The sequence below is a fragment of the Ranitomeya variabilis genome, chromosome 6, assembly GCF_051348905.1.
Source record: "Ranitomeya variabilis isolate aRanVar5 chromosome 6, aRanVar5.hap1, whole genome shotgun sequence".
Taxonomy (NCBI): domain Eukaryota; kingdom Metazoa; phylum Chordata; class Amphibia; order Anura; family Dendrobatidae; genus Ranitomeya; species Ranitomeya variabilis.
This window is the reverse complement of record NC_135237.1, coordinates 78907754-78922402: the sequence shown is the minus strand read 5'-3', so window position 1 is coordinate 78922402 and position 14649 is coordinate 78907754. Positions and strand designations below refer to the sequence as shown.

Here is a 14649-nt window from a genome sequence, read left to right as displayed (position 1 = left end):
CACAGCTGATTCTTTCTGTGAGGTAAAATATTGCATAAACAGTCAGGGAAATGTTTTACCTCACAAAAAGAATCAGCGGTGATCTCCTGCTGTAATGCCTGTATACTCTTTTGCTTCCTCCCATGCCCATGTCCCTGTACATAGAATATATAATCACTGCACTCGTACGATGAAGATGCTTGATTCATGTGAATAATTTTATTGAGAAAATGTTCAGGTGAAGCGATAAGTACAAAAACGTACGCTGCCACATGCATTGACACGGCCGGTGTCTGCACATCCCACTCACCCACCAACGCTGGTCCCAGCCACTTCGCGTACGGAACTCTGAGGACGGATTTACATTGATTCCCTTACCTTGCGGGTCGAATTTGTCAAAATTATCACATTTTGGTTCTGGCTGGCTCCATAAATAAAAAGTTGTGCAGACTTTCCCAGATTACTGGTCTACCCCTTTAAAAGCACCAGACATTCGCTCTGACAGGCTTCTCAAACTAACAGCCATTGATGCATATAGCAACCGACTTCTCTCTACGGCGGCCGCGGCATCAATAAGATTAAGGTGATAAACATTCCTTAAACCCTGTCTGTCTACCTTTACTTTTTGGCTGATACCCTAGCAGCACCAGTTACACTCTTGAGAAAGGAATTTCTACCTAAGGCGATTTAGTGATCAAGGCCACGGGTTGGCCGAAACGATTTTGTACTTATCGCTTCACCTGAACATTTTCTCAATAAAATTATTCACATGAATCAAGCATCTTCATCGTACGAGTGCAGTGATTATATATTCTATGACTGAGAGGACCACTGGTTCCGTTCACTTGCACCGTCACTTCCACGTTGGTCGAGTGCTAGCCTTCCGTACTCTCTACTCCATGTCCCTGTACAGTCAGACACAGCCATTACACTGTACACATTTAGAAGATTATCTCAGCACAGGAACATTTTTTTTAACACACCCAATTGTGGAACTTATTATTATTCCAAGATCTATTGATTAAAATGCATTTTGTTTGTGGAAAAAAAATCCCTTTTATAGATAAAGGTGTTCCTGTCAGTTACTCACACATTTGTGAATCAGGGGACTTTAAGATCTTTTTTGATTCATGCCATACAGTCTTGCAGTCCTCCTGTAGCTTGTAAAACCGTGACCTTTTCCATGAAGTTGACTTAACCTTTGACAGAGGACTTCCATTCAGAAGAACCTTCAGATCCACATCATCTTGTAAACCTGCAGAAGAAAGAACATTTTATATGATGCAAAACAAGAGAAGACATAATAATTTTATAATGCTGGACTTTGTATTGGAATTTTCCAGTCCTAAAGCCGTAAAAGGCACAGAAGCATCACGGAAAGCTTTTATGGATAGTGAATACTACATGTTTTATATTTATATAGCACAGAGAGAAATGATCAAAGTATAAGGTATTCTACAAAGTTCATCTAGCATTTGCCCTCAAAATTACCATTGGCCCAAAAGACTCAAGTCTGCGAAGGACAGGAAAGGCTTGTGTCAACCATATGAGATGACAATGCATGACACGTACAAAGTGAGCTAAAAAAAAGACTCCAATCCACCAACTATTAAAGCATTCTTATTAGGCAAAAACTGCTGTGGCTAGATTTAGGAAAAGGTTACACACAATGTTTTTTGTGGCCTTTTTTCCCTCAAGTTTTTCATAGACTTCTCTAGAAAGTCTGGAAAAATGCATTTAGAAGAATTTAAAGAAAAAAAAAACACTGAAAACCAAAACCAATCTTCACAAATTTCTCAAAAGAAACAAAAGCAATAAGACACATGAAAAATTCAAAGGACTTCTACTTTTTAAATAACGCTGGACCCAATTCTGGCTTTGGCTCGGAAAACTCCATTAAAAAGTGCAGTAATGATGCCAGCCTTACTGTAGCACAATCCTTCCCTTGAGAACAAGGGTATTCTTCCCACACGTTTTTGCCGGAAGGAGAAAAAAAAGCAATGTTTTACAGTATCAGGAATAGTGAATGAGATTTCTGTAATCTCATGATGCTTATTTTATATATGTGGACACGTCATTGAATGCAGGATGACCATTCACCCCCATTGCCACAGGTGTATAATATCTGGCCCCTCACCGTGCCTCCTGTTTTTACTAATACATGTGATAAAAAGGCTCCTTCTACGGAGCTCACAGACACCAGCCTGGTTCTGTAATAGGTGGTCACCAATCTAACAAGTCAGTTCTTGAAATCTCTTCTGTCCCAAATGTCCCACTATTAGGAGTAAGATTTTAGAAAAGTGTTTAGGAACCACAGCACTTCAGCCATGAGGTGACAGACCATGTAAAGTCACCGAGGGTGGCCGCTGACTGCTAAGGAGGTGCATGTGCCTAAAAGTCACCAATGTTCTGCTGATCCCATAACTGCAGAGTCCAAACCTCTTCTGGTATTACCAGAACAAAAATTGTCCCCCCCGCCAGAAGCTTCAAAGCATAATGCCATGTGTCAGATGGAGAGGCATAACGCAGCTGCAACTTGACTCTGGAGACGTGGAAAAGTGCTCGGTGGAGAGAGATCACAAATCATACTTCACTAGCTGCAGTTTGATTGAGGAGTCTCGGTTTGGAGAAAGCCAGGAGAACGTTACCTACGGGACCGCACTGTGACGGATATAAAGTTTGGTGAAGGACGACCACTTTTCAATCTGAATGTTTGCCTCCATTAAAATAAATACATCTACACTCACCTCCTGTGCCGGCGCCATTCCAGCATTGTCAGCCCTCACTTTCCCTGTGTGATCAGCCCAGATAGTGCTGGTGTCACCGTCCCTGCCTCAGACGTATACGTAATCAATAAGATTTGCGGCCATCCGCAGCTCTCACTTCCTCTTTATTTCTCACTAGATGGCAGCCCGATTCTAAAGAATCGGGAGTCTAGAATCCATATATACTTTATTTATTCAAATGTAAGAATAATACAATTAATAAATAATAGTAAGAAAGAACAAAAAATGGCTGCACTCACCAGCTCTTGACAATTCTTGACAGTACGGCACATTTCTGATTGGTCGCTCGCGGCAGGCGGCAACCAATCAGAAAAGTGCCGCGCACCACGAAGGCATATATCTTTGTCCACCCTGAGCGGGTGTAGGACGCTGGTGACGTCACTTATCTCCGGACATTATCTCCGGACAAAGCCACGGAAGTTGGCACAAATTGCCGGAAGTAGTATTCTAGGCAATTATATATTAGATTTTAATGTTATCAGTGTTTACCTTTGAACGTTTATATTGTATTGTCCTGTCACCAGCCATGTGTACGATTATCGGCCGAAAGCCTCTCTGGAACCAATAATCACCCCATGTAAAGGTATCTTTATAAGTTAAAGATTCAGAATACTATGACTTTTATCATATCCTGAACAGTCAAGTTTTTTATGAACCGTTAAGATTTTCTGGTTGAAGTAAAAAAAACTCTGAGTGTTTACAGTTTGAAACCATAAAATGTTGAAAAATTATGTCATTCTTGAGTATAGCACTCAATGGTGCTCATAAACGTGTCAAATTTGATCTATAATATACGTTACTTTAATCTTTAATATACTTAAGAACAGGGCCCCAGACATCACACAGGGGGTCTGAAACACCGCACAGTGGTCCAAAATATCGCTGTGCTCTGCCTGGGGCCCCATATGCTGCCTGGGGCCCCTGTGCTCTGCCTGGGGCCCCATATGCTGCCTGGGGCCCCTGTGCTCTGCCTGGAGCCCCTGTGCTCTGCCTGGGGCCCCTGTGCTCTGCCTGGGGCCCCTGTGCTCTGCCTGGGGCCACTGTGCTCTGCCTGGGGCCCCATATGCTGCCTGGGGCCCCTGTGCTCTGCCTGGGGCCCCATATGCTGCCTGGGGCCCCTGTGCTCTGCCTGGGGCCCCATAGGCTGCCTGGGGCCCCTGTGCTCTACCTGGGACCACTGTGCTCTGCCTGGGGCCCCATATGCTGCCTGGGGCCCCTGTGCTCTGCCTGGGGCTCCTGTGCTCTGCCTGGGGCCCCATGTTCTGCCTGGGGCCACTGTGCTCTGCCTGGGGCCCCATAGGCTGCCTGGGGCCCCTGTGCTCTGCCTGGGACCACTGTGCTCTGCCTGGGGCCCCATATGCTGCCTGGGGCCCCTGTGCTCTGCCTGGGGCCCCATATGCTGCCTGGGGCCCCTGTGCTCTGCCTGGGGCCCCATATGCTGCCTGGGGCCCCTGTGCTCTGCCTGGGGCCCCATGTTCTGCCTGGGGCCCCTGTGCTCTGCCTGGGGCCACTGTGCTCTGCCTGGGGCCCCATGTTCTGCCTGGGGCCACTGTGCTCTGCCTGGGGGCCCCATAAGCTGCCTGGGGCCCCTGTGCTCTGCCTGGGACCACTGTGCTCTGCCTGGGGCCCCATATGCTGCCTGGGGCCCCTGTGCTCTGCCTGGGGCCACTGTGCTCTGCCTGGGGCCCCATATGCTGCCTGGGGACCCTGTGCTCTGCCTGGGGCCCCTGTGCTCTGCCTGGGGCCCCTGTGCTCTGCCTGGGGCCCCATGTTCTGCCTGGGGCCCCATGTTCTGCCTGGGGCCCCATGTTCTGCCTGGGGCCCCTGTGCTCTGCCTGGGGCCACTGTGCTCTGCCTGGGGCCCCATATGCTGCTTGGGGCCCCTGTGCTCTGCCTGGGGCCCCTGTGCTCTGCCTGGGGCCCCATATGCTGCCTGGGGCCCCTGTGCTCTGCCTGGGGCCCCTGTGCTCTGCCTGGGGCCCCATATGCTGCCTGGGGCCCCTGTGCTCTGCCTGGGGCCCCTGTGCTCTGCCTGGGGCCCCATGTTCTGCCTGGGGCCCCTGTGCTCTGCCTGGGGCCACTGTGCTCTGCCTGGGGCCCCATATGCTGTCTGGGGCCCCTGTGCTCTGCCTGGGGCCCCTGTGCTCTGCCTGGGGCCACTGTGCTCTGCCTGGGGCCCCATAGGCTGCCTGGGGCCCCTGTGCTCTGCCTGGGACCACTGTGCTCTGCCTGGGGCCCCATATGCTGCCTGTGGCCCCTGTGCTCTGCCTGGGGCCACTGTGCTCTGCCTGGGGCCCCATATGCTGCCTGGGGCCCCTGTGCTCTGCCTGGGTGTAGGACACTGGTGACGTCACTTAGCTCCGGACATTAGCTCCGGACATTAGCTCCGGACATTAGCTCCGGACATTAGCTCCGGACAAAGCCACGGAAGTTGGCACAAATTGCAGGAAGTAGTATTCTAGGCAATTATATATTAGATATGTCTGAAGGAAGAGGCAGTGACGCCAGCGGTGACTGGGCACAGGGTTCACATGTCAGGACAACCTCACGAGCCCCGGGAACGTGAGTCCTGACACTGCTGTCACTGCCCCGGAACGGGAGTGCAGGTGTATTTATTTTAACAGAGGCAAACATTCAGCTTGAAAAAGGGGCTGGCCTCATTGTGCACAACCCCTTTAAAGCAGCAGGGTTAGTTTTTAGGGGATGGCCTAGGGCTCCTTAGTTCCAGTGGAGGAAAATCTTAATCCCTCAGTATACAAGACTCTGTGGACAATTGTAGCTCCAACTTTGTGAGAACATTTTGGGGAAAATTATTTTATGTTCCACACGATTGTGGTGCACAAAACAATGTCCATAAAGGTTTGGTTGGCGAGTTTGGTGTTGAACATCTAAACCAGCAGCACAAAATCCAGACGTCAACCCCATCCAACACATTTTGGAAGAAGAACAGAAATGGAGAGCCCGGAACTCTCATCCAACATCAGTGTCTGACTTCACTAATGATCTTCTGGATGAATGGACAGAAATTCCCATGGACAATACAAAGTCTTCCAGAAAACCTTCCCAGAAGAATTGAAGCTGCTATTGCTGCAAAGGAACGACCACCTCATTAATGTCTATGGAGTTAAAATGGGACGAAATAACATCTCCCGTGCTCCAAAAAACTGACCAGCCCTACTGAAGAGAATAAGACAAGTGTGAACAGATGCAAGCTGCTGTGACGGCATAATACACAAAAGAATAGAGCAGCCTGTAAGCCTGGTGGTGTATGCAGACACTGAATGTATAATAGCCCCTGTAGTAGTAATGTGCAGGTGCCCCATTAATATTGCCCATATAGTGCATGACCATGTTCCCCTTTATATAATGAAGGGGAATTAAAATGCTACTTTATAATATCAGTCTCTGGTATAAACCGGACACATTTGTCTTCACCGCACATTCATCTTCTCACAAATGGCAGCTCCACTTCTCCCATCCTCATATATTCAGCATCCTGGAATCTCCACTACTAGGAAACAAGTGAACCATAATGGAGTGTGTACTTCCGGCTCTAGAGAGCTCAGCCAGGAGAACGTGCATGGTACAAGGTGTGGCACTGATCATCCGGATATGTGGAGTAGCTTATCGGTGTTTTATGTACAGTCACCCTGTTTTCAGCTACACCTGGTCACCTTGTCAGATATAACCATCACCAGTCAAAAGGTTGGACACACCTATTCATACAATGGTTTTCCTTGTTCCTAATGTAAAGTGCACACTAGCTTCAGACTGAAGGCACCAAAACCACAAAGGAACACAGAAGCGAGGAGTAAAGAAACAGCCCAAAACAAATGCTAAAAACTTTAGTTTCCTTAAAGTACCCCCCTTTTACTGTGACAATAGCTTTACACATACTTGTTATTCTCACAAGGTATCACCTAGAATAGCTTCCAAAGGACAGGACTGCCTTGTCAAGAGTTTATTTGTGGGCTCACTGTCCTACAAGAAGGGTTTGTGACCATCAGGTGTGTCTTGCAGAGGCAGTGTTGGTACACAGCTCCGTACAGTGCTGGCCCTATTTCACAACTGTTCTAAGCCAGACTATGACAAGAACAGCTCAACAAAGTAAAAGAAAGGTCAATCTGGAAAAACTGCTAGAACCTTGAAGGTATCTTCTAATGCAGATTTCAATTGTCATGATGAAACTGATTCACAAGGAATTGTGAATCTAAAGTTTAACACATATTCTGATTTGCTTTCATAGATGGTCCTTCATTGTTTGGTTATCTTGCCTTCTGTGCACATTCCAATAAGAACAAAGAAAACCATTAAATGAACAGAAGTGTCCAAACTTATGACCGGTACGACATATACACATAGACACACAGACACTATATATAATATATACAGTGTATATGCACATGTGAGTGACAGACCCCGCAAAGGCGGCAGTCAGTTCAGGGTGGAGCCTTCATATAGTAGAACGTTAGCTTGGAGGGCACCAGTGTTATTTCTATCCCTCTGTAGCAAAAGCATATTGAGTGTAGATACAGGACATGGAAAAGACACCGAACGGGAAGGAGAAAGTGTCAGGGGTGATAAATAGTGCAATAATTGTGTAAACACATATGTATATAAGGCTACTTTCACACTAGCGTCGGCACGGGGCCGTCGCTATGCGTCGGCCCGACGTGCGTTGTGAAAGTAATGCAGCTTCCGCTGCCCCATTGTAATGTCCGGGGAGGAGGGGGCGGAGTTTCAGCCACGCATGCGCGGTCGAAAATGGCGGAAACGACGCGCAAAAAAACGTTGCATGTAACTTTTTTTGTGCCGACGGTCCGCCAAAACACGACGCAACCATGGCACGACGGTTGCAACGTGTGGCACTCCGTCGCAATGCGTCGCTAATGAAAGTCTATGGAGAAAAAACGCATCCTGCGGGCAACTTTGCAGGATGCGTTTTTTTCTACATAACAACGCATTGCGACGTGCGTCGTGCACTGTACGTCGCAATGCGACGTTGCGGTGCACCGACGCAAACTGTGAAAGCGCCGCACAACGGGGGCAGCGGATGCAGTTTTACAACGTATCCGCTGCCCCATTGTGAGGTGCGGGGAGGCGGGGGCGGAGTTCCGGCGGCGCATGCGCGGTCGGAAATGCTGCAGACGACGCATCAAAAAACGTTACATGCAACGTTTTTTGGTGGCGACAGTCCGACGCAACACGACGCAACCGTCGCACTGCGTCACTAATAAAAGTCTATGGAGAAAAAACGCATCCTGCAAGCAATTTTTCAGGATGCGTTTTTTTCTACAGAACGACGCATAGCGACGTGCAGTGCACGATGCTAGTGTGAAAGACCAGTGTACAGAAGAAAAGAAAATCAGCACCGCTGTAGTGCACTTACCCCTCGTGTGCGGAATTTATCTGTGTAGCTGAGGCTCCATTGTCTCATAAAGCCGGCCACTTGAGGGTGCAGCATCCAGAAAGGTCATATATTGTAAAGCCAAAAGAAGAAAATGTAGCGCACTCCTCGGTCCGGTTAAAAACCTTTTTCTTTATTGGAACATCTATTCAAAAATAGGTGGGCGGGAGAAAACGTGCGAAGGAAAGAAGGACTACAGCTGTTTCGCGCACGAGGCGCTTCTACAGGTCCCATTGGGGACTCCACAGCCCTGAAATACCCCTGCCAATACCCACTGAAGAACAAAAACTCTTTAGCAGAGAAATCCCAGGCCATATCCATTTTAAAAATCCACTTATATTAAACGAGCAGTAATATACATTAGGTCTCCTACCAGGCCATGGAGTTAAAGAATGAAAACTCCCTCATAAAGGCTCCCAGTGGACACATCTCGGTATAATGAGGCATAATGAACATTACTCTCAACACTAGCTAATAAATGAGGATCCTAAACCCTAAAGGCCAGAGCACTAACATAGATAGATGGAGGTGCAAAGTGATGGGGGACCTTACTCAAGAGCCCTGCAATCTCAATGATGATGCCACATTGCGCTTATCTGTTAGGCACAAGACAACAATGAAGAAACAGGTCAGGATGACAAAGTCTCCCTTCATACACACAGATTGCTGTGAAACCATCACAGGAGCACTTCATAGTCACCAACAATGACAATAACACAGAAATATTTGGACAGTGACGCAACTTTTGGCAATTTAGCTGTTTAGCAAAAGATATTCAAGATAGTTCTACAATCAATACAGGCTTAAAGTGCAGACTAAGCTTTAGTTTGAGGTTATTCACATCCTAATTGGAGTAAGGGTTTAGCAATTACAGCTCTTTAATATGTAGCTGTCTCTTTTTAAAGAGATCAAAAGTAATTGGATAGTTATCTCGAAAAGCTCTTTAATGGGTTGCATAGGCTATTCTCTCATTAATATATTATCAATTAAGCAGGTAAAAGGTCTGAAGCTGACTCCAGGTGTGGCAATTGCATTTGAAAACTGTTGATGTGAACTGACAACATGCAGTCAAAGTAGCTCTCAATAGAAGAGAAACAAACCATTCATTAGGCTGAAAAAAGGGAAGAAATTCAGAGAGATAGCAGAAATGTTAAGAGTCGCCAAATCAACAAATTGGTAGATTCTGCAAGAAAAAAAAAAAAAAAAGCGTACAGAGTGAGCTTGGGAACTCAAAAAGGCCTGGCAGTCTATGGAAGGCAACGGTAATGGATGATCGCAGAATCCTTTCCATGGTGAAGAAAAACCCAGTCACAACATCCACCCAAGTGAAGAACACTCTCCAGGAAGTAGGTGTTTCAGTATCCAAGTCTACCATAAAGAGAAGACTTTAAAAAGGTGTAAACTATTAATTAGCATTTAAAATAGAAAGGCCAGATTAACGTTTTCCCCCCAAAAAAAAAATCTAAAGAAGCCAACCAGTTCTGGAAAAACATTCTTCGGACAGATAAAAAAAAGTCTGGAGAAGGCTTGAAACGGCTCATGATCCAAAGCACACCACATCCTCTGCAAAATATGGTGGAGGCAGAGTAATGGCATGGGCATGTGTGGCTTCCAATGGCACTTGGTCGCTAGTGTTTATTGATGATGTGACTGAAGACATTAATTCTAAAGTGTAAAGGGCGGAACATTCTTCTCAGATTCAACCAAATGCAGCAAGGTTGTTTGGACGGCGCTTCACAGTATAGATGGACAATTATTAATTATAGTACCATTTATTCTATGGCACTTTACATGTGAGGAGGAGTATGTATACTAAAAACAAGTAGAATAATCTTGAACAGAAAACAAGTCACCGACTGGTACAGGAGGAGAGAAGACCCTGCCCACGAGGGCTCACAATCTACAAGGCATGGGTGAGGATACAGTAGGTGAGGGGAGAGCTGGTCGAGCAAAATGGTGGAACGAGTGCTGCAAGTTGGACGCTTGTCGGAAGAGGTGGGTCTTCAGATTCCATGTGAAGGTTTCTACGGTAGGTGAGAGTCTGGCATGTTGGGGTAGAGAGTTCCAGAGTAGGGAGTGAAGACCCAAGACATACTGAGAAATAAATACTGAGAAAGAAACCCAGACATTTTTAAGGCAAAGAAGTGGAATATTATGCAATGGCCGAGTCAGTCACCAGATCTCAACCCCATCGAGCAGCATTTCACATGCTTAGGATAAAACTTAAAGTGTAACAGTTGCTTTAATTTTTTTTAAATAAATCAACAGTAGTTTGTCTTCACCGAGTACAGATTTTACCTCAGAATTTTGATAATGACTGACTGATCAATTTTGCCAGAGAAAAGCAAATTTTCTGATAAGATATATGACAAAATTGATTATTTTCTGAAGTACTATTGATTTCTGAAATAAAAATTAAAATGATGGTTCCAATTTAAGGCAGCATTACTCACAAACAAGCAACAACTAACATCAGCTGCAGTAAAGGCCTGCAAGCATCACAAGAGAGGAAACCCAGTGTCTGGGTCCATGGCGTTCAGACTTCAGGCGGTCATTGCTTTCAAAGGATTATCTATAAAGTGTTAAAATTAGCATTTTATTTATGGTAAAGTTAATTTGTCCAATTACTTTTGAGCCCCGGAAATGAGGAGGCTTTGTTGAAAAATGGTTGCAATTCCTAAACGTTTCACAGGATATTTTTGTGCAACCCCTTTAATTAAACCTGAAAGTCTCCACTTCAATAGTATCTCGGTTGTTTCATTTTAAATAAATAAAATAGTGGCCTGCAGAGCTGAAATCATGAAGATTCAGCCACTGTACAAATATTTCTGGAGCTAACTGCAAAAAATAGAAGACGAGACATAATTACATGTGACAGTAATGTGCAACATCTCTCACCGGTGACAAGGTTCCTATAGATCAGTCAGTGCCCACCTTCTTAGCACTGGGGAAACCCTAAATAAAAAAAAGCTCCCAATATGTCCCTTACCTTGTGAAACCTGTGCAAAAAAAAAAAAAAATGGTGGCTATGGCCGACCTACAAAAGATTCCTATAATTTATTTTCCTTTTTTAAGCTTCAAGGATTAATGCCGTCCTTGTCCCTTTATTGTCCTTGTATTCAGGGCCCATTTGATACACGCATTCACAGAAGGACAGTAAAGAGGCAATGAATGACCAAAGGCCATGAAGGGAGCACTGAACAGGATGACATTTAGCGGTAAACGCATGGCAAGAAGGCATTGCATTCAATGTCCCATGTCTCATTCACTGCCCCATTAGTGCCTGTCTTTTCCATACCCATTTTCCATTCATTGTCACTTTAGCACCCTTCAGACAAAGAACAGTACTAAAAATCAAATTAATGAAAATGGGGCATTGAATGTAACTTTTTGCTGCTCATATTTTCTATAGTTCTGTCATTTATTACTCTCTTTCTGTCACAACTCAGTTGTTGGGTGTCCTAGTACCCGGGGCTCCTTCACTATCCCTAACGCTAGGGGCGCACTAGCTCACCATGTTCCCCATATTATTTCTAATGATGAAGGAGCCGGGGCCATGTAGCTTGCCTTAGCTCCTGAATCCGCCCTCAGTTTGTACCTTTCCCCGACCCACAGAAGAGGGGAGTAGTCATATACCGTAATACACCAACCAGACTAACAAGTTAATACGAACAGGGATAAAAAAAAACATACCAAACATACAAACACGCTGCTCAAAAAAACAAAGGGAACACAAATACCACATCCTAAATATCTCTGAATGAAATATTCCAGTTGCAAATTTGTATTCATTGCATAGTGGAATGTGTTCAGAACAATAAAACATAACAATTATCAATGTAAATCAAAATGAATATCCCATGGAGGTCTGGATTTGGAATGATGCTCAAAATCAAAGTGGAAAATCAAATTACAGGCTGATCAAACTTCAGTGGAAATGCCTCATGACAAGGAAAAGATGCTCAGTAGTGTGTGTGGCCTCCACGTGTCTGTATGACCTCCCTACTGTACAACGCCTGGGCATGCTCCTGATGATTTTCGGCGGTGGATGGTCTCCTGAGGGATCTTCTCCCAGATCTGGACTAAAGCATCCGCCAACTCCTGGACAGTCTGTGGTGCAACGTGACATTGGTGGATGGAGCAAGACATGATGTCCCAGATGTGCTCAATCAGATTCAGTTCTGGGGAACGGGTGGGCCAGTCCATAGCTTCAATGCCTTCATCTTGCAGGAACTGCTGACACTCCAGCCACATGGGGTCTGGCATTGTCCTGCATTAGGAGGAACCCAGGGCCAACCGCACCAGCATATGGTCTCACAAGGGGTCTGAGGATCTCATCTCGGTACCTAATGGCAGTCAGGCTACCTCTGGGAAGCACATGGAGGCCTGTGCAGCCCTCCAAAGAAATGCCACCTCACACCATTACTGACCCACTGCCAAACCGGTCATGCTGAAGGATGTTGCAGGCAGTAGATCGCTCTCCACGGCGTCTCCAGACTCTGTCACGTCTGTCACATGTGCTTAGTGTGAACCTCTTCACAGATGAAAGCAGCACAGGGCACCAGTGGCGAATTTGCCAATCCTGGTGTTCTATGGCAAATGCCAAGCATCCTGCATGGTGTTGGGCTGTGAACACAACCCCCATCTGTGGATGTCGGGCACTCAGACCATCCTCATGGAGTTGGTTTCGAACCGTTTGTGCAAACACATGCACATATGTAGCCTGCTGGAGGTAATTTTGCAGGGTTCTGGCAGTGCTCCTCCTGTTCCTCCTTGCACTAAGGCTGAGGTAGTGGTCCTGCTGCTGGATTGTTGCCCTCCTACAGCCCCTCCACATCTCCTGGTGTACTGGCCTGTCTCGTGGTAGCGCCTCCAGCCTCTGGACACAGCAAACCTTTTTGCAACAGCTCGCATTGATGTGCCATCCTGGATGAGCTGCACTACCTGAGCCACTTGTGTGGGTTGTAGAGTCCGTCTCATGCTATCACGAGTGTGAAAGCACAACCAACATTCAAAAGTGACCAAAACATCAGCCAGAAAGCATTGGTACTGAGATGTGGTCTGTGGTCCCCACCTACAGAACCACTCCTGTTTGAGTGCGTCTTGATAACTGCCAATATTTTCCATCTGTTGTCTATTCCATTTGCACAACAGCATGTGAAATTGATTGTCAATCAGTGTTGCTTCCTAAGTGGACAGTTTGATTTCACAGAAGTTTGATTTACTTGGAGTTATATTCTGTTGTTTAAGTGTTCCTTTATTTTTTTGAGCAGTGTATACTCACACAAACAACAGAGGTAAACACCGGGGAGTGGAGGATGGGGTAAAAGCAAAGAATTAGCACAGGTCTGAGAACTGCATCTACGGACAGCTTTACACACACTTTTTATTTTACAGCTTTATATGCATTCTGTAGACTAAAACATTTCTGATCTTGGTTTTAATTAAAATATTCCTCCTGTTTCTCTGCAGCTTGCATGTATTACAATTCACTGCAAGCTGCTTGATCCTGCTCAATCCCATCTGCGGGAATAGTTTAGTCTGCTGGCCATCGCTCTCCTCTTATGAACGTGCATCTAAGCTCAACCCTGATTTCATGTACGTCTGCATAAACTAATATGCCCTATAAACTAACACCTTGGTATCAGCTTTACTTATAGCCGTGCTTTGCCTCCATTCAGGCGAGACCTCCTTCCCTTTCAGAAACTTTGGACCTAGCCAAAAATAAATGTACATTAGAAAATAAAGCCTTCCATAAGGAAATACAAACAGGATGTGAACAGTTAAAACACAAATAAAACTCTGATATGAGGACCCTCTGGAATGTAAATCCTTAACAGATTTATCTGCGATTTCCCCAGCCCTATATGGCAAAACAATCTGCAGATTTTAATCACCAGCCACCGAGAAATACTGGCTGGCTTAAAACAACATTGTATGTTGTATGCTGTACAGTAATATGTATTTGGATGTGCCATAATATACCAAATAATAAAAGGAGAGATGGTGCCAAAAGGCCTTCTAAAAATGTTCCATATGTGGCGGAGCATGCAGGCATTATAGGATCTAAGCGACAGGTCTGGAGAGCCAGCCACATACACGGCACTAACTAGTTCCAAGACCCGACACAGTTACTCTTCTGACTACATTGGTTTGAAAACTATAGATTTGATCACTCAAAAAAAAGTGGAATATTTTTTCAGCTCTATGTGTTTGGCATGCATGACAAGCGCAGGTGCTGCCTGTCTCTAAAACAGACTAGATTAGCAACTGCGGATTATTTTTTCTTCCTAGATCTATGCCAGAAATGTCCAAAAAGGGATTAACTCTTTAACCCCTTCATGACCGGAGCTTTTTTTCCGTTTTGCGTTTTCATTTTTTGCCCCCCTCCCCAGAGCCATAACTTTTTTATTTTTCCATCAATATGGCCATGTGAGGGCTTGTTTTTTTTGCGGGACGAGTTGTACGTTTGAACAA

The 14649-nt window shown here is 45.6% G+C and overlaps 1 protein-coding gene across 3 annotated transcripts in view; it reads right to left on the bottom strand.

Annotated features, from left to right (window-relative positions):
• The window catches only part of PLCD1 (phospholipase C delta 1), a 146578-nt gene that overhangs the window by 49070 nt on the left and 82859 nt on the right, over positions 1-14649 (bottom strand). For all 3 annotated transcript variants that reach the window (XM_077268703.1, XM_077268705.1, XM_077268706.1), the window contains exon 2: positions 1070-1234. In XM_077268703.1, coding sequence (XP_077124818.1) covers positions 1070-1234 — 165 coding nt within the window. The remainder of the gene's footprint in view (positions 1-1069; positions 1235-14649) is intronic.